The sequence below is a fragment of the Vulpes vulpes genome, chromosome 15 (assembly GCF_048418805.1).
Source record: "Vulpes vulpes isolate BD-2025 chromosome 15, VulVul3, whole genome shotgun sequence".
Lineage (NCBI taxonomy): Eukaryota > Metazoa > Chordata > Mammalia > Carnivora > Canidae > Vulpes > Vulpes vulpes.
In genome coordinates this window covers 9,027,035-9,053,372 of record NC_132794.1, presented here as the reverse complement: position 1 = coordinate 9,053,372, position 26,338 = coordinate 9,027,035, and the positions used below count along the sequence as shown (strand labels likewise).

The window sequence follows — 26,338 nt, the reverse complement described above, 5'->3', positions numbered from 1 at the left end:
TGGTGAGAAAGGCCAAGAAAGGAAGAGGCAGCAACACCTGGGGCCTCTGCTGGCCTCATGTCCCAGTCCTTCTGTTGACCGGGGGCTCAGGGCTGATGCATAGGACGTCCACCCCCATTCCAGCCCAACAATCTCCTTTTCAGATTGGAAATCAGAAGCAAAAAATGTGGCATGGTTTGCTCCAGCTCAGTGCAGCTCAGGGTGAAGGCCAGCAAAGACCTAGGCCTGCCCCACATTCCTCCACCCTCCCCACCCAAAGGCACCCACCACCAGCCCATCCCTAAACCCAAGGGTATCAGAACATGATCAAAGTACAACTTCTTGCCCTTCCTTTTACAAGTGCTGAGTCACAGGGGAAGTAGACAACCAGTGAAAGGCCACACACAGAGCCCCTCACAGCCCCTCTCCTTACAGTGCAGTGCTTTCCTCCTACTTCTTCCTGCAGGACTGTGGTCTGTTTTGAGAATATCAGAGGTGCTGTGAGGATGGCACATCCAACTTCTACTTACAGCTTCAGAATCTGCAGAGCCTGCCCTGCCCACCCCCCAGATACCCTCCAGCGTCAGAGCAAGCCACCGCTCCATCCCACCAACAAAGAAAGCAAAAGGAGTAGGATTTGGTATACAACTGTTTAATAGAAACCATTCATTGACTGTAAATGCTTCTATACAAAATAAATCTTTGTTTAAACCTGTTTAAGAAGTCACACCCACCATAGGAGGTGATCAAATGCGTTAGGTGAAGTTAACTAAAAGGTGTTTGCAAGCTGTTTAAAATCTCAGCAGAGGCCTGCAGAATCTTTAGCTCTTCTGTCCACAGTGTTTCTACTAAAGTTAGTTGGTTTAGCAAAGTCACTTCTTCATCTTTCATATGAGAAATCTGGAAAGTATTTTAAAATTAATTTTGTTTTACTGTAGTAAAATATACATAAACATAAAATTTAACATTCTGGCCACTTTGCAGGAATAGTTCAATGGCATTAAGTTATGCTCACAGTGTCCTGTACCTGTAACCACTATGTCTCCCCAGGATCCCTCCCTCCATCGTCTCTAACAGAAACTCTGCACCCATTACACAGGAACTCCCTGTTCCCCCCACCTCCAGCCCCTGGTAACCATAACTCTACTTTCTGTTTCTAGGAGTTTGCCTATGCTGGATAACTCATATAAGTGGAATTACACAATATTTGTCTTTTTGTATTCTGTATTATTTCACTTAGCATAATGTCTTGAAGGTTCATTAAAATTACTTTTCAGTCCCAGTAATGTTTTCATTAAAGTGAGCTGATTTCTCAGGGCATCTGGGTGGCTCACGTGGTTAAGCTTCTGCCTGCCTTCAGCTCAGATCGTGATCCTGGGGTCCTGGGATACAGCCTCACGTCAGGCTCCCTGTTCCATGGGGAAGTCTGCTTCTCCCTCTGTCCTTCCCCCTTGCTCATTCTCTCTCTCTCTCTCTCTTTCTCTCTCTAACAAATAAAATCTTTTCTTTTTTTTTGTTTTTAAAGATTTTATTTATTTATTCACGAGAGACACAGAGAGAAAGGCAGAGACACAGGCAGAGGGAGGAGAAGCAGGCTCCATGCAGGGAGCCCAATGTGGGACTCGATCCCAGGACTCCAGGATCACGCCCTGAGCCAAAGGCAGATGCTCAACCACTGAACCACCCAGGCGTCCCAATAAAATCTTTTCTTAAAAAATGAGCTGATTTCCCATTTCACTAAAGCATTTACTAAATAGAAATATTTTAAAAAGAGTACTTGAAAATTCATCCAATAATTTTACCTATCGAAGATATAAACACAATGTTAACAGACAAAAATCCCAGAAATTACATCGACATTCATCTATTTTAAGGCATCAAACAATGCCCTAACAAGGTGTAACATGTACAAAGCAAGTAACTTCTTAATCAAAATACGTCTTTAACAAAAGAATGCAATGTTCTAGAAACATACCTTTCGAAGCATAGCATTGGTCTCTTCTATGAAATACTGGCATATTTTCTGAGCTATGACCAAACTTCTCTTCTCATTTGTATCTGAAATGACTTCCCCAAGAAGTATTTTTTTCCAGCATGTACTAGAACCAAATTGTTCAGTAAGGTAATGTCAGCAGGCTCTCAAAAAGTAAAGAAGGCTTTTTACACTTCAACACAACAAACTCTTCTCCTATTTTTCCAGAAGCATTAATAAACTCACTCCATTAGCAGATTTCCTAAAACCTCCCACCACATGTAGCTCCTGTGCTGAAGCAGATAAGGTACAGAAGAAGGAGGAAGAGCTGAGAATAAGAATCAAGGGGACTGACGCTCTTTGCAGGGAGGGACTGAATTCTATTATCACTGCAATCCTGTGTCTGGCACATAAGTTAAGTGGAGTCACGCCCACCAGCCATGAGAACAGGGAGGTGACTCGCAGCCCAAAGGACTAAGGGCTAAGGAGCAAAGGCAGTAGAACTTTCCTTTTCTTCAAGTGACAGTCTTTCCTAAATTATGGCAAACTGAACAGATCATGTTTCACAAGGTAAAATGCTCTGAAGATGGAAGAAGGAGCCTATAGCGAAGCCCTTCTGTACAGGCAGGTCATTCCTATTTTATACAATGAAAATACATGGAAATGGAGCTCAAGGGGGCAAGTGGAGCCAACTTCCTGCAGGCAGAGAAGTGTAAGTGTTTCAGGATAAGCAAGAGGGAGCTACAGCAGGACGCTGAGCCGGAAGGTGGCAGAGCCAAATCTCCGTGACAGCAAGAAGCACTAAGCAGAAAGGAGGAGGGTGGAGGAACACTGTGGATGCAGAGAATCCAAAGCAGAATGGCTAAGGAGGGGAAAGGTAAGGTGACAACTGCCACATCAGAGTGCAAGTATACTGAAGTCACTGAGAAATTCAGAACAGCTGACAAGATTGTCACATGGAAGAAAGTGTGTGTGTGTGTGTGTGTGTGTGTGTGTGTGTGTCTCTTAAATGTCTTCACCTTTAGAGACAACAACTGAAACCTCAGGAACAGCCACAGTCTCAGGAAAGAAAAGAAAGAAGGAAATCACTACACACCAGGCACAGTGTTTCATATAAAACAATCTTCTAATCTAATCTAATCTTCACAATTTCCTAGTAAAGAAAGCATTTAGTGTTCCCATGTTAGACATAAAGAAACTGAGATCAGGAACGGTAAAGAACTCACCCTAAGTGACAGCACTAATGAGAGATGGGAAGAGCATGCAAACATCCAGCTGGATCCCCACCACACACCACATCTGTCCTGCCACACCACCCAGACCATTAGGAACAACTCAAAGGGAGGAAAAAAGGCCTCAGGTGACCTCTGGGAAATAGCCTGTTTCATTTAATTTGAGGTACGTGCCTAAGAAGGACTCCTACCTTTTCTACAAAGGGCCTGAAGACACTTACATGGGCACACATGAGATGAAATAAAAGGTAAGATGAATGGACAGTGAAAACAAGACAAGGGAAAGGTGAAAGGAGGAGGAATAAGATACAACCAGGATACATTGCATGTCTTAAAAATCCTGCACATTTGGATGGGCTACACATTTGTCCTGAGTTTTCTAGCAAACAATAAAGAGAAGGAAATGTATCAGATACAGAATCAACAGGGACTGTAAGATAAAAACACAACATGTGCTGAGAATAAATACATCTATTGGTGTTGAGATCAGGGAGTAATTTTTCCCCAGAGTCCCTACAGAAAAAGAGCTAAGCAATTTCCTGACAGGAGTCATTGAATGAGCATCAACTACTTGAAGGCATCTCTATACATTATCCCCTTTAGTCCTCCCAACCACTCGTGGATGGGGTCACCATCTTAGGCAAGTCCACTCCTCATATGGTTTCTCTCATCTGAGCTTTTGCTAAGCTAAGCAGTGGATCCAGGCTGACAGAGGTCCCTGCACTGGACAGTCTTTGCCATGCTGGGGCGGGGGGGGACAGGGGGGACTGGCAGCCTCAAAGTAATGTGTGTCTATACCAAGGGCCCCTTCTACCTGCCTCCTCCATGAAATATCCAGGCCTCTCCTTTACCAAGGGGCTGGACGTGTGCCCCAGGATAGAACCAGGTGGGAGGAGTTGTCTGCCCCCAGGAAAAAACAATACCTCAGGGACTTCAGGGACAATACTCAGGGACTTCAATATAAAGTGCCAATGGTCATATTTTTTAAAATATTTACTCTAAGGAGTGCCTGGATGGTTCAGCCAGTTGACCATCTCTCAATTTTGGCTCAGGTCATGCATGATCTCAAGGTCCTGAGATGGACCCCCGTGTCAGACTCCACATGCAGCACAGTCTGCTTGAGATTCTCTCTTTCCCTCTCCTGCCCTTCTGACACTCACATGCACATGATCGCGTGCATGCGCACTCTCTCAAATAAATAAATAAATAAATAAATAAATAAATAAATAAATAAAATCTTTTAAAAACATATACAACTTGATGGGATGAACACTGGGTGTTATGCTATATGTTGGCAAATCAAACTCTAATAAAAAAAATTGTTTTAAAGATGAAAAAAAAATATATATATACACACACACACACACACACACACACACTCTAAACAACCAGCTGCAGGTCACCAGGGAAAAATACCTGAGAATAAAAAGTTCTCAGGCCCATGTACTCTCATTACAACTCTAAAACCAGAATTCCAGAAATGGTGAAAACTTAGTATTAAATCGCTCACAGCACGGGCAAGTTCCATAGAGGCTAAGCCTCCTGGTATACAATGTCATTCCTTCCTCCCCCTCCCAGAATGGGTATTTGAATGTAAGCCAAGAGAAGCCCCAAGGTTACCTCCAGGTTGTAACTACAGTTCATGACCAACATACATGAAACTTACAATTCTTTGGCTTCCAGACATAACAACTTAAGAGCTGTGAGCAACCTCCAAGATGGTCCATCCCATCCAAATGTCAAATTTCTAAAGTATAAAAACAAATAACAACACACCTGTCATTCCAATATTTCATGACACCACGGCAAATGGCTGAAGAGCCAACTATTTTCTGAAGGGGCTAAACATTATGTAACTTGTATCTCTCAAAGGCAAAAGAGAAAAATAAGTCTGCAAAAACTTAAGAATAAAGCCAGAGTTTAAAAAAAAAAAATTCTTACTTTCTGTTTAAAAAAAAAATAGTAAAAGGGGCACTTGAGTGGCTCAGTTGGTTCAGCATCTGCTTTCGGCTCAGTTCAGGATCCCAGGGTTCTGGGATTGCCCCACATCAGGATCCCTGCTCACCAGGGAGTCTGCTTCTCCCTCCCTCTCTGACCCTCCCCCTTGCTCATGCTCTCTTTGCTCATTCTCTCCCAAAAATAAATAAATCATTAAAAAAAACCCAAAGGAAAAAAAAAAAAAAAAAACCCAAAGGTAAAAAACTTTCCAATTAATTCTGATAAGGAACTGAATCTGGATGAGGAAGCCAGAGGAAAAGGGCCAGTGTCACGGGTCCTAGTGAGATGAAATATGAAGAATCAGCATTTCCCTGGGCATCAAATGGCAGCCACAGCTGCCAGATTGCCCTCACACTGTTCCTGGACCACTTAAAACTTAGTTTTATTTACAGAAGAAAATCTGAAAGGAAGAGCCTCAAACCCTGTTTATCCCACCTGGCGTAGAATCACCTGGCCAAAGCTCCCAGCCCAGTGCCCTAAGTGCTTGCGCCACATTGCTGGGTGACGTAGGCCAGCCTGGCCTGCAGTAGCTCAATGCCATTTCACCGTACCCTGTGTTGGAGACAAACACTGGACTACCAATCTAGATCAATAGGGCTTTCTGTTAGTATAATAACCCTTCCAGTTTGTATCTCATGTCCCCCAAAATAAGTTTCTTGAAAAGTATCTTACACCTCTTGTGAGGCCCACATCAAGCACAATTTACTACACACAGGAAATGCTCGATAAACACCTACCTGTCAACTTGTACAAGTCAGGAGGTATCCTGTACCTGGAGAAACACAACCCTCAATCTTCTCATCAAAGTTTCCTGAAGGAATAGTTTTAAGAGACAGAGAAAACACTTACTCTATAAAGTCATGATCCTTCAAAATGGAAATCTTCTTGTTCATCTGTTTGTCTGTTGTTGGAAGGTATTTAACAAGTATATCTACATTTAAAAAAAAAGATAGGAATGAAATAAATTTAGGGTATCATAAGACAAAAGTGTGGACCTTCTACAGTTCCTCTCCCTCCCATCAATGATCAAGACTTGTGTAAACAGTTTTACCTAATTCACACCAAAAAAGCTCCACTTGGGTTCAATTCAATGAGATCTTTATTTAGCCCCTGAAAAGCTAGAGGAATTCCAGGGCAGGGGAGAAAATATCCACAACCTCAACACATGTCCCCACTAAGCAAATCAATTCACAGAACCAGGTAATTAAGACAGTGGCAGGAGGATGGAAGTTACAGCCACCAAAAGTACAGGAGCTGTACAAACATGAGGAATTGTTTATAACTGTAAATTTTCAAAAGCCAGAATGCAAAACTGGGTATAAGGAATTGAAAGTCAACAGGTAAAAATTAGCAAAGCTTTTTGGGGTAGCAGCATAATGACTGATTTTTCTATTTTTAAAATTTCTTTTTTATAGTTCTATGTTTTGATTTTATTATATTTATAATATTTTAAATGCAAAAATCACTAAAATGTAAATTTTGCTCAAACTGTTTGCAAATCAGTATTTCATGGTCATTAATATTAAAGTGATTCTGATAACAGGAGGCTAATCTCAAAGCTAGTTTTCTCAGAGACCCAGCAAGGCCCAATTTTGCTTTTTAACTTCTATGTCGAGAAATAACATTATTATTCTGCCTATAGGATGGAGCAGTTTCATCTTGAACAAGTTCTATTTCCACTACAACTTATATTAAAACTACCCCAAATCATATAGTCGGTAAACCTCTGGCCACATTTCTTCATGGCCTACAAAACTATTTCTCTGCTGCTTCAGGAGGAGGGGGAAAGAACCATTTTTCTATGTACTGTTATTAACACTGTATTTGGAATTTCCATGGCATCAATTTAATAGCTAAATTATTTTAAGAAATTTTTAAGAATTTATTTATTCATAAAAGAGAGAGGCAGAAACACAGGCAGAGGGAGAAGCAGGCTCCCTGCAGGGAGCCCGATTGGGACTTCATCCCATGACACGAGGATCACGAGCTGAGCCAAAGACAGACGCTCAACCACTGAGCCACCCAAGTGCCCCTAAATTATTATTTTTAACAACAGTAATACCAATGATGGCTAGTTAGTAGGTCACAGAAAAAATAACTGAGATCAACATTTTATCATGGCATTAAACCCCCAAAACTATGTAATATTTGTATCCATTATTAGCACAGTGCCTCAGACAGTAGGTGCTTAAATATTTATTTTTTGTTCTCAAATCCATCCTGTATTTAGTAACAGTGACCAAGGTCTCAGCACAAAAATTTCCATTTCTTCCCAACTTTTTAATATTCTATTCATTTACTTAGTGGCCCTACTACTTTTTCTGAGTTATTCCAATCCTCAGTACTGACCAGAGCTTTTGTTGTTTTTCACTTCAACACTCAAATCACATGGTCAGTGAGAGTATTTTCCCTTAGGTAGGGGAAAATAAATGATACACATTTTAAGGTTTTGCCACTTTTACTAAAACTTAAAAGAAACACACCCTCCGATGGGGAAAAAAAATTGTAAATTCTTAGTAAGAACAAAGTTGATTCCAACCTTCTGAGACATAAACACAAGCATGAGGATTATGGATGGAAACAAATCCATACTCCAGGAGCAGCCGTTGGTTATCATGAGGGCCATAGCAGATGAACACCTCTTCGTGTTTCCTACAATTTGAAGCCGTTCTAATTTCATAACAGCGAGTTTCCTCATTAAATGCTCCTTTTACCTAGAAAAAAAAATTAACGGTTTTTTTTTTAAAGCCAAGCGTGAAACTGCAAATATTAAGTTTACTGTATTAAAGTCAGGTGTAGCTTTCAAACACTCATCACTGAATTTAACTACATATGGGAAAAAGCCACCCCTGCACTTGGGCCTGTTTTGCCTCCACGTCATCCCTCGTGAGGGAAGGGGTCCTGCCCCAGGTTCTCAGGATGGCCAAAGTGGACAGGTATGACAGAGAACAGTTTTCTAGTTACATGTATACCCTGGTGGAAAGGACACCCCAGCCACGCAGGGGCTACACAGGAAGCAGGCTTTGGAGTAACAAGAGGTGAAACCCTGGTTCCTGTGGGGAGATGTGAGAGCTTGTTGGAAGAGGCTGGCAGGGAGTGGAAACCATCAGGCTACGGACCAGGCGGAGTGTCGCTAGTCCTGCTGATGGGGTCTTTCCCTCTGGGTGGGGGCATATCCAGTGAGAGCAGAGGAACTCACAGGCCCCTAGGGCCCTGCGAGGCCTAAAGATGTCAAGGCAACACATGAATTTCAGGTCTCACCATACACAGCCTTCAAGCAGCAGGATACTGGTTCTGTGATTATTCTGTTAGTTAACAACTAATGGAGGAAAGGACCAAGATGACCTACTGCTCTCCACACTAAGGAGTGTGTACAAGTACTGAGGCTGCCACACTACACAGTAAACCCCAGCAATGACAGGGAAAGGATGAGTAACAGGGCTGAAATCCCCAGCTTGCAGCACCAACAGATTACGGCCATGGTTTCGAGTTACATGCCAAGAGCCAGCTACAACACGCTTTAGACCAAGGATCAACAATCTTTTTGGGGGGATCCCTGGGTGGCGTAGCGGTTTAGTGCCTGCCTTTGGCCCGGGGCACGATCCTGGAGACCCGGGATCGAGTCCCACGTCGGGCTCCCGGTGCATAGAGCCTGCTTCTCCCTCTGCCTGTGTCTCTGCCTCTCTCTCTCTCTCTCTGTGTGTGTGACTATCATAAATAAATAAAAAAAATTTTTTTAAAAATCTTTTTTCCATAAAGGGCCAGAGAGCAAGTATTTTAGGTTTTGCCAGGGCCCTTGGTCACAGGCTAAAATTTGTGGGGTCCCTACGATGGCTGTAAAATCACTGGCTTAAAGCACAAAGGCACTAACAGCCCAATAAAAATAAAGTCACCCCAGTGAGGTCCCTGTGTCCAGCACCCTATTATATGCATGCCCCCAACATTACTTCATCAACATCAATCACAGAAACAGCCATAGAACGTCTAGCTTCTTTGCTTAATACTGTCAAAAATGCATCTTTCTAAAAAAGTTACAAGCAGACAGACAAGAAGATTGCCTCTGCCTGAGAAAGCACAGTACAGGCTTTCCTACGCTGCCCTCTCACCAGCACGTGGGCTAGCCAAGTGTCAAGGATCCTCTCCAAGTGCTGTGGAATATGAAGTGAACTACACGAGCAGGGGCCCAGCCAGTGTACCTCCCAGTGTACCCTCAACAGGTTACACGTAAGCCAACATATGGACACCTTTGCCCTCAAAGCCAGGCACTTAGCCCAGCAGGCCTACAAGTATTGTCATCTGCTTTTTGTGCCATAGGGGAAAAGGGCTGGGGATGAGATCTAGGACTATCTCCCAAAGAGGGATTCTTTAATATTTCTCAGACTCCTTTCCCCCACAAATACCCATCCATTCAGTAAAGGTTTATCAAATGCCTACCACGTGACTGGCCCTGCACTGGGTTACAGGGAGAAATAAGGCATAGCCCCCATCCTTAAACAGCTCAGAGGGGGAGAGAGCAAGTCAATCAAGGATCACAGCAAAGATAAACATTGACAGCAATGCCACCAGGTGTAAGAGGGAATGGGACAGGAAAGCAATCTAGATTTTAGTCCCCATACTGGCAGGAGGAAAGAGGACTCTGCCCCCAAGCTGGGAAATGCAAGTGCTGCTGGTTAAGGCCACTCAGGGAGATAGAACACTAAGCTCTGAGGGCCTGGAGAGCAGGTAGGAAAACACGGAGGGGGTGGGGAACATACCAGGAAGGAAAAGGGGTCTGGAAGAAAAGATAAAAAATAGCTGGTGGCAAGTAGGTTTACCTAAAGCCAGCAACACCTCTGTCTATAGTTTTAAAGTCAGGTTCTATACATCACAGACGTTCCTGTCAAAACAGAACATGTATGCTCTCAACTTCTCACCTGGACTTCGGGGCTATGATTCAGCAGATCCAAGTATGGGGCAAGAGCGTAGGTGTTTGGCTCCGTGGAGAAGCATTGCCTCTGCCTGTGCTTCACATACACAGCTCTGGTGTTGACCGTGCACCAAGCCCACAGGAGGGCCCTATAGCTAAAGATGCTCTCAACAGCCTCAGAAAACAGGGGCTGCAGGGAAGAGAAAAAGTCTCTGGAGGAAGAAAAGAACTCCTGCACATGGGCTCTCTGCTCTTCGGCCTTTGCTTTCAAAGGTTTGGGGAAAAGATTCACCACTTCTGGCTCCAAACACACAGGGCAGGTGTAGGCCTGCGGCAAAATCTCCAGGTAAGGCTTCCAGAGAGACTGGTCCCCAGCATGCTTTTCTGAAACTAAAAAGGTGCACAGAGCCAGCAGAGGAGATGGGGGAGGCTGCCACCTATTCAAAACACAAGCCAGATCAAAGAATTACTTTTATCTAAAATATAGAATAAGCCAGATAGATAAAGATATCCTAGCAGTTTGTTCTGCTCCCAGAGGGACTGTGGCCAATCCATCAGAATCCTCCAAGCTTATTCAAATGCACCCAAGGTTTTGCTTCCTCAAGAATTTCCTCTGCAGAAAGTAAATGCTGATGTAAATGCTCTAAACAAGTCACACTGACTAGTGACGAGAACAGTCTCACTAACCCATGTTCCAGCTTTGCAACAGTCCTTTTGGCAAACAATCTCTTTGCTTCCAACTTGGTTCTCCAGTTTTAAAGCTTCTGCTCCAAGTTCACTTACTTCACTTGGATAAAGGTATCAAACTTGGTGGGGAGAAAACTAGTGGAAAGAACCTAGACTGGTCCCATCCAATACAATAACCACTGGGTCCATATAATTATTTCAATTTTAGTTATTTAAAGTTAATATTTAAAATTCAATTCCTCAGTCATGTAGCCCACATTTCAAGTGTTCAGTAGGCCTAAGTGGCTAACAACGACCATACTAAACAATGCAGAATGAAATATTTCTATCACTGCAGAAAGTTTTACTGTAGGACACTAACCTACACAGAAAACTACATCAGCTCATTGTATATATTTGCTCAAGTTCTACAATTTTAATCCCTAAATTTACCCAGTCTATTACAAACTATATATTGCAGTATTTTTATTTGTTATCAATAAAAAGATCTCATGTTGTGTGAATGTATTTAGAGGTTTCATTAATCCTTCAAAATCCAGATCCCTATATTACCAAATATCCTACTCAAATTTTCAGAATGATATAGAAAATATTAATACTAAGAGCATCCCTGCTTCTACTCAGGGCAATAAAGATACATTTGCCCTCATAAAAACATGCCAAGGAGACTTAAAGTCCAGAGCTCAGATCCTGAGTTAAGAAACAATACAATCATATAACCCTCATTATTTAGAAACCCCTTCTGCTACAGGTCCCATTCACTCTGTCCTCAGAAAGCCCACCCCAACAAAGGCCCACTATAACAACAGCCAGCAAACAGTCCTCTCCTAACTTGGCCTCCTCTCTTCTATGCTAAACAAACCACTCTTTCATAATGTCAACAGCTCTTTGTAGCTGAAGGAGAATTCAAGCAAGTACAGTAAGGGTAAAATTAAGAGTAACAGCTGTCGAGACCTACTATCATAAAGAACAAGCTAGGAGGAGTCAAGGCCCTCCGAATGATGGATATCTGTTCTCCCACTTTATCTTCATTTTCTAGTACGTGATAGGTCAGGATTCAAACCCATATCCCAGGCAGCCTACTAAAACCCTTAAAAATGCAGCTTAAAATGAATTAAGAACAAACTTCAAGAACAGAGTAAACCCTTTCAATCATTTCAAATATGTATTAGGTGTACACAGAAGCTGGTCCTAATGAACTATGCCTTAGAGGACATTATTCGCCAATGCTGCGGACTTTAAAAGACAAGCACCTGCATCGGACGAGCATGTGTGCAGTCACTTACTTAGCAATGTATGTCCCTAAGTAGCTTCTAATCACTGTGTCCGTGGTGATCAGGCAACTCTCAGGCAACGAAATAATCATCTGCCCCTCCTTACCAAAAAGAAAGTAAAGTTTAGAACACTCGTGCTCTGGGAAGGTCCTGTGTCCCTGGGTCCACAATCGTCGTACACTAAGAACCCAGGATACCCCACTCACAGACACCAAAGTGCCCACCAATCATCTGGCTCCCAAGTCCCTGAATCAGGGGGTGCAGGCAAGACTGCTCCAGTAGCAGGTACTACAACCCCAACAAGAATTAAAGGTGAATTATGTGACTGGCATCCACTAGCAGTTAGCCCTTCACCAGAAAGGAATGTGGAAACTGTCTGACAACTCAAATCATACTGCTCCTTCACGTTCTTATACCAGGACACAGTGTTATGGGAAACGGGCAGAAACCGCTGAGAACTCTATCTGGTGAAATCCGTGTGTCTGGCGACTATTCCCAGTAATGGCCTCCTCTCCATACATATAACCTGTGGCAACCAGACTAAGAAAAGGGCAGCCCAGCCACCACAAGGGGTTCATCTTACCACCTGCAAAAGTATAGTTTTCAGTTCCTCCCACGGAGATAGAAATATAAAAAGAAAAATTAGGATGTCAAGTCACAGACACCAGAAGCAAAGCACCAAGAAGCCTGATATTAATTAAGATCCTGGCTTTCGTTGTAATTGGCATCTAAGCTGGTTAAAGATCTCAGGCCAAAAGCTTCTGGGTTCAATTTCTGGTTTTCTCATCTGTAAATCAAGATCAAGCTGGACAATCATGACAGTCCCTTCCTGTTCCAACATGCTACAATTTTCTGATTTAAAAAAAGCCCACTTAATAAAATGTTCTGTATCCTGACTAGAGTAAATCTCTTCATCAACACTACGAAACTGGACACTTAAAATCTGTGCATTTCACTCTGTGTAACTTATGTCCCAATTTTCAAAAAGTTTAACCAAAGGTTGTATTTGAAAGCAGAGGTGAAGAAATGGCCAATTATTATTTCATAATCTAAACAAAGACTACCTACATTTACTGCCATATACATGAGAAGTGTATCTCTCCTCCCAAAATAGCAGGAACACAATTATATGTTCCTTTAAAACATAAAAAAGTTGTGCAATGTGACTGCACTTAATATCACTGAACTCTACTTAAAAACAGCTAAGATGAAAAAAAAAAAAAAAAACAAAAAAACAGCTAAGATGGTAAATTCTGTCATATATATTTTACAATTAAAATTTTTTAAATAAAAAAGTAGCAAAAGAGAATTACAACATTAAAAAGGACTATTCTTTAGGCTAAATGTGTATGCACGTAGGTGGATTTTATAATTAAGGAACTAAAAATAAACTAAGGAATTAATTTCTAATTCTAAGGAATTAATTTCACAGAAAACCGTGCATTAGATATCCTTTAAATAACATGGAAAAAAATACAACAGACCCTAGAGATCCTCTGTGTCATTTACCTCCTCGTTGCCAGGTAAGGAGAGAAGCTAACCAGGTCCCACCACTAGCTGTAGGCAGTCCAGAGCCAGGCTCTGAGGCACTGCCCTCTGCTGACTCAGGCTTCACTTACCATACCACGCACCCTCTCAGACGAGAGCAGCTCCCTCCCCAGGCACATTTATCATACATACGGGCTGCTCTGTACAATTTGCTGTGGCAGAGATGGCTAGCTGCCAACCCAACACGTCCTTTCTCCTCCAGCCATTCGTGCAATCCTATCAGGAGGTCACTATGCCAGGGAAAGGACACAAATTGCCGCCCTCACAGCCAGCTAGGGCTGTGTACCTGGTCTATGGGAGATGGCTAGAATTTTCTTAAAAGAAGGAAACCTGCCCTCCCTCACCCCCTTGTTCCATCTTGCTGCTCCATCTCCAGGAACTATTCCCTGGACCTGAGGGTGAAGGGCTTCTCCGAGAACGTGGACAGAGAGCTGGAAGGAGTCTGAGCCTCTCACAGCTGTGGGATCACCACACAAGCCCAGGTCTGCCCATCCAGGCCTGTTTACTTGAGAGCAAAATAAACTTCTGCTCTGTTACTTTGGGTTTGTCACTCTATGCAGCAAACTTAAAGCTAACTGACACAATTACATTCAAACCTACCATTAGGTAAAAAATAGCTATGTGTCTGAAATATTTTTCATTCACCTGATTTGAACCACAAAAACAAAGGAACAAAATCTACATTAGGTTTCAAGGATAACAGAAATTCTTACCCGCAGGGATGTTTTGCTCATCAGCCCTCTTCCTGTACCTAAGACACAAAAAAGAAAAAAGGGTAAATCCTATGGTATCAAAATAAAACAACAACAAAATCCTGTGTTTTCAAGATATTAAGGATATCATTTTGAGTAGAAAATGCGATTGAACGGGGCACCTGAGTGGCTCAGTCAGTAAGCATCCACTCTTGGTTTCAGCTCAGGTCATGATCTCAGGGTCATGGGATGAGCATCAATCATCAGTTGGGCTCTGTGCTCAGTGGGGAGTCTGAAGATCCTCTCCCCTTAGCAACCTCCCTCCTCTGACTTGCTCATATGCACGAGTTCTCTTTTGCTCTCTCTCCCAAATAAATAAATAAAGCTTTTTAAAAACATGCAAATAAACCTCAAAATTACACACACTGAAGCTCTCTCATCCTTTGACTCCCAGGGGAAACAGAGGATCAAGAAGCTCCTTCTAGATAATGTCCTGACCTCCTTTTGGGTTTATGACCCTTGAAGAGCAAAGAGTCAAGATCTAAAGATCATCGACTTTATATGGATCTGCTCCTGGGTGTCTAACAGGACCCTTCAAGCTGGACCCTCTCCCCTGGGGCCTACCAGCTGTGCTGGGGGCCTACTCCTGAAGCCCACCCAACCAGAGAGGCTGGACCCTCAAGCCACTTTTACTCATTACCAGAACCAGCCTTCCCAGTGATGAGGCTTCTTTGACTGGCTGATCAATTAACCCGTTCAGGTCCCACAAAGCCTTCAGACCATGCCCTACCCTCCCTGACCAGGAAAGTCATTAGACTCTCCTTGACTGGGTGAGCTCAACAGGGGAGATCCAGGGCCAGCTCCTCCTGGTTAGCCAAGGCCTCGACCAGAGCAGTCACAGCAAGTAACTTCACCAGCTGCATGGTCAACACCACTACCACCCCAAAGGGTACCGTTCTAAGCCCAAGGCTCTGTCCCTCTAACAGTCAGTAGCTTTCCCAGCAGGCCTAGGTACACTCTGACCTATAATTATTACACAAGGTATAGAATATTCATCTTTTCAAATTCATAATTCTTGATCTTTTTCTCTCAACTAGGAGGGAATATAGTTCAGCAAAGGTCAATCCCTGCAGGACTACTGGGAGCTCCTAGTTCATGGAGGGAACTCCTGCCTTGATCCTAGATCAGAAGTCTGGTAAGTCTTATTTGATGAGTCCTAACTCATCTCTCTACCCAGAAACATACTGTGTGCTCAGACACATGGTTTTGGTTTCAAAAACTGATTTAATTTCTTCCATGTGTCTCATGGCATAGTTAATTATCCCTGTGGGCCAGAACCCTGGAACCAATTACTAGTGGAAGGATTTTTTTCTATGGAGTCATCCTTTAAAAAAAAATTATTTTGCTAAGTAAGCTAAGTGGAAATCTCTCTTCAAACTACATATGTGAATAGAACTTAGTATATGGAATAACCCTGGAAAATACAGTGTTCAGTATCAGAAAACAAAGCACAGTAACCTGCACTTACTAAGGCAAGGTAGGAAGTGGCCATTAGGATCTTATAAAAGGAAAGCTTACTATAGGCTTCTCGGCACCTGAAAATTTCTGCTATCATTAAGTCCACCTAGGAGACTCATATGTAGCCAGTGCTTTTGGTGGCAAAAACAAATACTGGGGTCAATTCCCAAAGCATGAATCAGGTGAGAGTCTGAAGACTGTGAACCCTGCTTGCAACTTAGGAATCTTGTTCTTGAACCTCCACAAACTAGATTAATTACCCAAAATTTTGGACATTCTGATAGACTCCTATACACGTCCCCTCCTGTCAGACTAAGGTATATCAAGCACTTAGGGAAGGTATGTTGAAATCCCAACCCCCAGTGTGATGGCATTAGGAGGTGGGAAATGTTTGGTAAGTGCTTAGACCATGAGGACGGAGCCCTCATGAATGGGATTTAGTGCCCACTGCACCACTAAGAAGAGACCAGAAAGCCGGTCCCGCTCTTGAATCTCCCGTCACGTGAGGACCCAACTAGAAGATGGCAATTTGCAAACCTGGCTTCACTCCACACCCGACCCTGAATCTGCGCCCACCATGATACTGGACTTCCCAAGACTGTGAGGTGGGAATCAGTTATGTTACCCAGTCTACAGTAATTTGTTATAGCAGCTCGAACTGCCTAAGACAGAAGGCTCCTTGACCCCAGAACTGTAAGTAGTAGGCTGTGACCATTACTGAACCATTCTGCTTCAGCCTCTCTGTGACAGTGAATCTGGAGATGAGCCCAGAAAGACTTGTTGCACTAAAACTGGTTCACTCTCCACTGTTCCAAATGATAGATTATTTTTCAGACATTCCACCTAAACATATGCCAATCCCTGCTTGGTAATTTTAATCCTATCCTTCTCAAGGCCAAGTGACAGCTGAGGCACAGGTAGGCCAAAGGCACAAGTCCACTCCTAACACTATTTTTTCTAGATCGTCTTGTGAAGAACTCCATCCAATAAAAAAAACATGTGGCTTTCCCTGTTTTGGTGCTTCTTCACACACAAAAACAGAAAGTTAAACCTGTCAGAAGTTGACAAAACTGGTTTACCATCTTCAAGAGGAGCAGCCCTAACAGGTAATGGCTCAAAGCAAATATTTTAGCCCAAAGCCATCCTGATGTGTAGGAAACAACTTTACACACATCACCTCATTCAAGCATGGCCACATCATTTATTTTGATGATGTATAAAGAAGTAAATTTGCTCAAAGTTAAATTACCTAGTGGGTATTTAATTATTTCAGTGTCCCAAAGGAGCACCCAGAGGCATATGATTAACTTTTCTGTGCGGTAAAAGATCTGCACCTGCTCTGTGATGTAGACTTTCAAGGCCCTGATTGTACAACTGTCTCTACTCTACAGCAGCTGAGCGTCTGCCTTTGGCTCAGATTGTGATCCCAGGATCCAGGGATCAAGTCCTGCATCAGGCTCCCCACAGAGAGCCTACCTCTCCTACCTTTCCCTCTGCCTATGTCTCTGTCTCTCTCTGCGGGTCTCTCAAAAATAAAATCTTTAAAAAAAAAAAAATCTATTTCAACTCACCTGAGCTATGGAATAATCTCATCAGCCTGCATGGTTTGAAAAATACCACGAAACCACTATGAGTATGACGATAAGGACACCAGTCATATTACATAAACGTCTTCATTGGGAAGGTCTAAGTTCAGGAATACCTGCACTTTTGCTGAGTAAACAAGTTAGTTTTGCTTACAGAACATAAAGACTCGGGTAACTGATCATATAAATTGGCCACTGGAAAGATAGTCAAATTTGTGGCTGACCTCTCACAGGAATACAACAAGATTTTAGAATTATGGCCTTTATGTATTATCCTTACGCCATCTTCATCTTATTTTTCTATTCTCACTTTCCCTTTTTTAATTTTTAGTATTATTTTTACCATTTTGGAATTTCTCCCAAGCCACTTCAATTTATTTTAAGAACAAAGTATGAATAAATATTAATAGCTACAAAGTAGGAAGTCTGACACACAACAGAAGATGTGCTCCAAAGGAGAATACAGCCCACCTTGAAGAACTGTCCCTGCTTTCCCATCACCTGGGCCCACATGTCTCTCATGTGAGCAAAGTCCTGAGAGACGATGCTAGAGACCTTACCTGGAAAACAAGCAGGTATTAAGTTTGTATCTTCAAACTTCCTATCTTTCAGCCACTTCTTAAGCTCTATAAATTCAGGCTTGTAGCTCTCATTCACTAGCCAGGAAAAGAAAGACAAAATGGTGACAAAAATCACTATATAATCACAGTACCATTTATAAAAAAATAACTGTCTCAGGGATACCTTGAGTGGCTCAGTCAGTTAAGCATCTGACTCCTGATTTCGGCTCAGGTCATGATCTCAAGGTCATGAGATCAAGCACCTCATCGGACTCCATCCCTGGCTTAAGATTTTTTTCTCTCTCCCCTCTGCCTATCCCCCCAACCCATTCTTACTATCTCAAAAAAAATAATAAAAAGTAACGTCTCAGACAGATGGTCATGTCATAAATGAGAATAATACCTAAATAATGTAAACTAAGAGAAAAACCATATGATCAACTCAAAGATGCAAGAAAAGCATTTGATAAAACCTAACATTCATTCCTGATAAATAACACCAACAAGCAAGATAGAAGAGAACAAGATAGAAGAGAACTTCCTCAACCTGATAGACTAACAAAAAACCTACAACTGACATAATTATGAAAAATTGAGTCCTTTCCCTCTAAGATCAGGAACAAGACACTTCCAGTCAACCTTGCACTAGTGGTTCTAGCCAGCATAAATGAAAGAAAAATAAATAAAAGGTACCAATGGGCTGAACTGTGTGCACCCAAAATTCTATGTTGAAGTCCTAACCCCAGTGCCTCAGAATATAACCTTATTCAGAAATAGGGTCTTCACCGAAGTAATCAAGTTAAAAGGTAGTCATTTAGGGTGGCCCCTATTCCAACAGGACTAGTGTCATAAAAAGGAAAAATTTGGACATGGGCACAGAGGGAAGATGACAGAAGAGGCACTGGGGGGAGAGAGCCATCTACAAGCCAAGGAGAGAAGCCTGGAACAGATGGTTCCCTCACAGCCCTGGAAAGAAACCAATCCTGCTGACACCTTGATTTTGGACTTCTGGCTTCTACAACTGTGAGACAGGGAAATTTACAGCTATAAAGGCCTATATGAAAAAAGACCCAGGGCGTCTGGGTGGTTCAATCACTTGGGCATCGGCCTTTGGCTCAGGTTGTGATCCCAGGGTCCTGGGATCAAGCCCTGCATCAGGCTAGAGGCTGCTTCTCCCCTCCTTCTGCCGCTCCCCCTGCTTGTGCTCTCTCACTCTTGTGCTATCTCAAATAAATGGATAAAATCTTAAAAAGAAAAGAAAGAAAAAGAAAAAAGAAGACCCAATTTAAAAAAAAAAAAAAGCAAATAAATAAGTGAATAATAAATAATATAAAAAGCAAAAAACAGGCAAAAAACTTGAAGAGACATTTCCCCAATGATAGTATATAAATGGTAACCGAGTATATTAAAAAAAGATCATTAACCGCTAGGGAAATGCAAATCAAGACTACAATGTGTATCATCCCATATCCATTAGGATGGCTACTATCAAAAAAATACAAAATGAAGTGTTGCCAAAGGAAAAACTGAAACTCTTGAGCACTGCTGGTGGGAATGTAAAATGGTACAGCTACCATGGAAATCAGTATGGTAAGTCCTCAAAAAATTAAGAAAAGAACTGACCCCGCAACTCCAGGATATATATCCAGAATAGAAAGCAAGATCTCAAAGAGACATTTGCCCATGTTCATAGCATTACTCAAAAATGGCCAAGAGGTAGCGAAAAAACTAAGTATCTATCAACAGACAAAGAAAATGTGACATCTATATGATGGATTATTCAGCCTTAAAAAGGAAGGAAATTGTGACACATGCTACAACGTAGATGAATCTTGTGGGCCTTATGCCAAGTGCCATAAGCCAGTCACAAAAAGACAAATACTGTATGACTCCATGTATACAGGCTACCTAGAACAGTGAAATTCACCAAAAACAGAGAGCAAAATGGCATCTGCTAGGGGCTAGAGAAAGAGCAGAATGAGAAGTCACTATTTAATGGAAATAGAGTACCAGTTCTGCAAGAACTGCAAGAACTGCAAGAATCAGAGTTCCAGTGATTCGTTGGACAACAATGTGAATGTACTTAACGCTTCTGAACTACACTTAAAAATTTCACAATAGTTCAGTTTTACCTTATGTGTATTTTATCACAAAAAAAAATGTTTTAAAGATCTATAGTCAATAACCTGAATAAATGGAGAAATATGCCTTGTTTATGGGTTGGCAGATTCAACACTGTTAAGGCATCAAATTCTCCCCAAAGGGATCTATAGATTCAATATGATCCAAATCAGAATTCAAGCAGACTTTTTGTAAAAAACTGACAAAATGATTCTAAAACCTATATGGAAATGCAAAGGACCTACAATAGTCAAAACCACTTCGAAATACTGATTTCAGGGACGCCTGGGTGGCTCAGCGGTTGAGCATCTGCCTTTGGCCCAGGGCATGATCCTGAAGTCCTGGGATCGAGTTCCACATCGGGCTCCCTGCATGGAGCCTGCTTCTCTCTCTGCCTGCGTCTCTGCCTCTCTCTCTCTCTCTCTCTCTATCATGAATAAATTTTTAAAAAATAAATACTCATTTCAAAACTCATTACAAAGCTACAGTAACCAAGATTATGTAACACTGTCATCAAGACTAGCAAAAAGAAATCAATGGAACAGAGCAGAAAGTCCAAAAAAAGGACACAGACATATATAAATAGTTGAGGTTTTTGTTTTTGTTTTTTTTGTGGTTTTTTTTTTTTTTTAATAGTTCAGGTTTTTACAAAGGTCCAAAAGCAATTCAGTGGAAAAGGACAGTTTTTTCAATAAATGTTGCTAGGACAACTGGATCTACCTAAGCAAAAAAAAAAAAAGAAAGAAAGAAAAGAAAGTATTCCTATCTTGTACAACATATAAAAATTAATCCAAAATTGGGGTGCCTGCCTATGTCTCTGCCTGTCTCTCTCATGAATAAATATAATCTTTTTAAAAAAATTAATCAGACTTAAATATAAAGTCTAAAACTATAAAGCTCCTAGAAGAAAACATAGAAAACCTTTGCAACCTTGAGTTATGCAAATTTCTTAGGTAACAACACCAAAAGGAAGATCTTTAAAACAACAAATTGATAAATAAGACTAGCAAAATTTTAAATTTCTGTTCTTCAGAAGAAAGACACTGTTAAGGGCATGAAAAGAAAAGCCACGGAATGATTGAAAGTATTTGCAAAACACCTATCTTATAAAAGAATCAGTAAGTCAAGAAAAATAAAGTAGTCAAGAAAAATAAAACAGACATTTTTTCAAAGATGAAAACACAGATGACTAACAGACACATCAAAAGATGCTGAACAACTCATCATCAGAGAAATGCAAATCAAAACCATGATGAGATCAACTCACACCTGTCAGGCTACAATCAAAAACACAAGAAACAAGCATTGGCAAGGAATGGAGTGAAAGAAACCTTTATGCATCATTGGTGGGAATGCAAACTGGTACAGCCACTGTGGAAATCAGTAAGGAGCTTCCTCAAAAAATTAAAAATAGAATTACCATATTATCCAATAATTCCACTACTGGGTATTTATCCAAAGAATACAAAAACACTAATTCCAAAAGATATGTGTACCCCTATGAATACGGCAGTATTACTTACGATAACCAAGATATGAATGACAGGTATCGATAGATGAATATTAGCCAAAAAAAGGATGAAATCTTGCCATTTATATGGATGGATCCAGAAATTATAATGCTAAGTGAAATCAGTCAGAGAAAGACAAATACTATATGATTTTACTCATATATGGAATTAAAAAACAAACATAAAAAGAAAAAAAGATAAAAAACAAATTCTCAAATACAGAGAACAAACAATGGTTGCCAGAGGTGAAGTGGGTGGGGAGACAGATGAAAGAGGCAAAGGGAGTGAAGAGTTCACTTATCCTGATGAACACTGGGTAATGTAGAGAACTGCTCAATCACTGTATTTCACACGTGAATCTAAGAGAACACTGTATATTAACTGTACCGGAATTCTAAAAATTAAGTAAGTCATAAACAAATAAATAAGAATTAGCATTTTCAGCTCAAAAAAGTACAAAAAATATACAGAAAAGAACTTACTAGGATAGTGCAGTAAAAAAACAGATGTGTAGAAATCAATAGCCAAAAGTACAAATAGAACCAGAGAGATGTAATTGAAAGTAATGTCTTGCTTACCCATAACCACACAAAATTTTAAAAAAAAGAAAAAAGAAAAAAGAAAACCGACTAATAAAAACATGGGCAAAAGATCTACACAGTCAACCGCAGAAAACCTATATAAATGGCAAATAAGCACACCAGTCATTAAGAAAATACAAATCAAAATCATAGTGAGATAGTACTTCACCCATTAAAATGGCTATAGTCAAAAGGGCAATGAGAAGTCAGCAAAAATGTGGAGCAACTAGAACTCTCATAAACTGCTGGAAAAAATGTGAGATTATACAATCACTCCTGAAAAACAGTTTGGCAGTTTATTTAAAAGCTCAACCTACACCGAAACTATGGTAAGTAAAAGAAGCCAAATACTATCCTATTATTATATCTTATGATACACTATAGGATCAAATAATACTATAAAATGCAAATAAATCAAGTGACAGAAAGCACGTCAGTGCTGGCCTGGATGGCGGGGGCGGGGGGGGCAGGGTACAGTTAAAGAGAGGCAAAAGGAAAGGGTTACAAAGGAAAACAAGGAAACTTCTTGAGATGGATGGACATGTTCATTATCTTAATTGTGGTGATAGCTTCCTGTGTGACATACATGTCAAAATCTATCAAATTAATACACTTTAATATTGACATTCATTGTATGACAATTATACCTCAATAAAACTTTTTTAAAAAGATGACCCAAAAAAAATAAAAAATAAAAAATAAAATAAAAACATGACCCAAGATAATAAGGTTTCCAAAATATGTCACCATAAACTAGAGAATAGATTTTACAGTAGCAGCATTTAATCAGTGAGCATTTAATGAGCAACTACTATACACACAGTACTGTTAACCACAGTGGGGAATGTTCAACATGTTCTTCAACTTCAAAAGTTAACAACTTAGCTGGGAAATAACACTTCCATAAGAAGCAACTAAAAAGTCATAGGTCCTTAAGAATAACACCCAAAAAGCATCATAACAAAGGATGACAGTGAAAACTGAAAATGGCATTACCAAAAACACAAGATCTCAGCTCAGTTTTAAAGACCGGAGAAAAACTGAAAAGGCAGGGAGAAGGAAAACAGGTGTTCTAGATTGAAGGATCATCAGGAATGTGTGGGTTGAGCACAGGTAACAGCATGGAGGGAACATGCTTCTGGTACAAGAGGGACAGGATGGAGCCCACAGATATCATGCAAAAGGGAATGAAAGAAATTCCCTGGAGGCTTTTAAACCGAAAAGGCAACATGTGAGCAGTCCCTTGGGAAAGTGAGACTCACAGCAACAAATGGAATAACGAGCAGGGAAGAAAAACAAGGGTGTAGGTAAACCAGCAGAGCTGCCTGAAATCATCTTCCAGTAGTAAAAAAGACGGAGAAGCTAATGGAAGAAAAACTAGATGACATTTTGTAGGACACTGGCCACAGAGCGCAAAGAAGGAAATAGTAAAAGACAGGCTCAAATGGTGCTGACAGGCTTGGGGCCAACTAGAGGAGTTTTATTAATTTTTCTTAAAAATAACAACTGCATTTACGTAGTACTATCCCATTGGCCAAGCACTTCCACATACAAGGTCTTGTTCAGACTCCGTTACACTGAATCTGCAATGACTAATTTATACCCAAACACTGATATTCTACAGGTAGCTGGAGGTCAGGAGAAAGGTCAGGCCTGGAAGGAGAAACCTGGGAGTCATCCCAAGAGAAGACATAGTTGAAGCAATGAGAAATATATTCACAGTCCCACAAGGATTTAAAAAAAACATAGTGACACTATTAAAAAGAGTATTTTTTTTTTAATTCTCAAGTTTTTTTCCAACTCCAGTGAATTAAAATACAAAATTACTATTACTTTCAGGGGTAGAATTCAGTGATTCTACACTGCCCTACATTACATGGTGCTCATCACAACTGTCCTCTTTAGTCGCTATCACACATTAGACCCGACCCCACGCCCATCTCCCCTCTACTAAACCTCGGTTTGGTCTCTGTAGTTAGGAGTCTTTTTGATGGTTTGCCCCACTTCCCCCCACCCCCTGCCACGTTCATCAGTTTTGTTTTGTTTATTATACTATATGTTGGCAAATCGAACTCCGATAAAAAAAAATATATACAAAAAGAGTATTCTTTAAGAAATACTCTCTTTGAACATCGCCCATATGCCTTTGAGAAAAGCTATGTGTATCTGTTAACGCTACTCAACCAAGGATTCCTTTCTTTCATCACTGGCACCAAAAGATCAAAACTGTACCTCCTCTTTTTTTTTTTTTTTTTTTTTTTACTTTTTTTTTTTTTTTAATTAATTTTTATTGGTGTTCAATTTACCAACATACAGAAAAACACCCAGTGCTCATCCCGTCAAGTGTCCACCTCAGTGCCCGTCACCCCTTGTACCTCCTCTTGATACAGAACATCTGAAGAGTTTCCGTCTTCTGATCCGGCTCGTTCTTCCTCCACCCTTCTTCATCCTAAAATTGCAGTTTCTGTTCAGTTGCCCAACCTACAACAAAAAAAAGCATTTTCTTTGCCTTTCTTCCCATATGTATGATAATCACCATTCTTCGTACCTACAAGGATTTAAAAACACAGACTCCTGTTATTTATTAAACCGTTTCTCTTAAGTGTCTTTGTACACAAGGCATTTATACTGTGAGCAAAGTCGTGATTCCTTGTGCAGGAAGGGAATATCCATTATACCGGTCCTTCTGAAATAGTTTTATCTTGAAGTCCTATTAAATGCTGATTAATCATCAAAATCCTCATAACTGACTTGACAACTGTGTGCTTTGGTGACTTACATAACTCAGTGCTAATCCACATTCACTAAGCACCAATATACTTTGAAAGAACCAGAGCAGCCCGGGGGGCCCAGCGGTTTAGGGCCGGCTTCAGCCCAGGGTGTGACCCTGGAGACCCGGGATCGAGTCCCACCTCAGCCTGCTTCTGCTTCTCCCTCTGCCTCTCTCTCTCTCTCATGAATAAAAATAAAATCTTTAAAAAGACAAAACCAAAAAAAAAAAAAAAAAAAAAAAAAGACAGTAGCCATGGAGCGCCCATCGGCTAGAAAGTCTTAGAAGAATAAAAATCCTTTTTTAATACGAAGGAAATACGGATTTGTTCTTACAACCAGGATACTGAAATCAATATAAGTAAATGGAGGTTTGCAACAGATTAGGGAGGGAACGAGAAACAAGAAATCAGACAATACAAAAAGACGATCATAAAATTTAAAATTACTATCGTAGTCTCCAACCTCATGAGATCCGTGAACCACACCAGGGCGATAGACAATGGACATGAACCCACTATGCAGCCACTGACAGGAAGGAGGTACGTGCCAAGGTGTCCCCATGTTCAAGATATCTTAAGTGAAAAAGTTGCAGGACCTTTAATGATTCCTTTTGGGTTTGCTTTTGACATATTCCGTTGTGTTCATAAAACAGAATTTAAGGAAGGATATTCAAACCCGTGCCTGAAGAGGGAGCTTTCACTACTACGAGTATGTACATCCTCCTACTCTGGGGCCACGACACGAACATCCCGCAGGTGCACGTACCTGGCTGTAGAGATCCACTACCGATGAGCACTGGGCACCGCTACCACCCGCTGCAGCCGTGGAAGCTCCGTGACCCACCCGAAGCCTGCGAGCCGGGTCCCCGAGGGCACGGACCCCGCCGGCATCCGGGCCCCGGTGACAGCAGGTCGCTCCCCCCCCCCCCCCCCCCCGCGGCTGAGCCTCGGTACCCCGGAGGGAGCAACTCCCGGCCACAGGCTCCGGCGCATCCCCCGACCCCCGCGCCTCAAACCGCGGCTCAGGGGCGACGTCCGCGGGAGGACGTGCGGGCCTCGGGAGCCCCTGCCGTGCGCGGCCCACGGAGCGGGCCGAGCTGCGCTGTTCACACCGACCAAGTGAAGGCGTGAGGAAAGCTCCGGGCCCCGCGCCCCCCAGCCGCCCTCACGCCGAAGTCCCTCTGGCTCACCTGGGCGCGGCGGCGGGCTAGCGCTCCAGGACACCCGGACTAGGGGCCCGGGTGACACGGCGTTAAGGAGCCGGCCCAAGCAGCGGAGGGAGAGGCCGATTCATCAGTCGCGGCCGCCTCGACGCTTCACCAACCCCGGGCCTCCGCCGCCGGGCGGAAGCTTCGCTGTGCGGGGGCTTCCACTCCTGGCGTGCGCCTGCGCGTGCGCCTGC

The 26,338-nt window shown here is 41.8% G+C and overlaps 1 protein-coding gene across 2 annotated transcripts; it reads right to left on the bottom strand.

Moving 5' to 3' along the window:
• Positions 1-615: 615 nt before the first annotated feature.
• SETD4 (SET domain containing 4) lies at positions 616-26,338 on the bottom strand. Of its 2 annotated transcripts, XR_011997659.1 has the most exons (12): positions 26,127-26,312; positions 24,541-24,646; positions 17,953-18,048; positions 14,310-14,347; positions 12,061-12,149; positions 10,095-10,524; positions 7,721-7,895; positions 6,031-6,112; positions 5,919-5,953; positions 4,850-4,930; positions 1,955-2,078; positions 616-879 (listed from the first exon to the last, which is right to left on the bottom strand). XR_011997659.1 is itself a non-coding variant. In XM_025986480.2 (11 exons), the coding sequence occupies exons 2-11, from the start codon at positions 24,611-24,613 to the stop codon at positions 745-747; spliced, it is 1,323 nt and encodes a 440-aa protein (XP_025842265.1). In that variant the 5' UTR covers positions 24,614-24,646; positions 26,127-26,338; the 3' UTR covers positions 616-744. The 2 variants fall into 2 exon arrangements, 1 of the variants encoding a protein (XP_025842265.1); XM_025986480.2 differs by lacking the exon at positions 5,919-5,953 and having other exon boundaries at positions 26,127-26,338.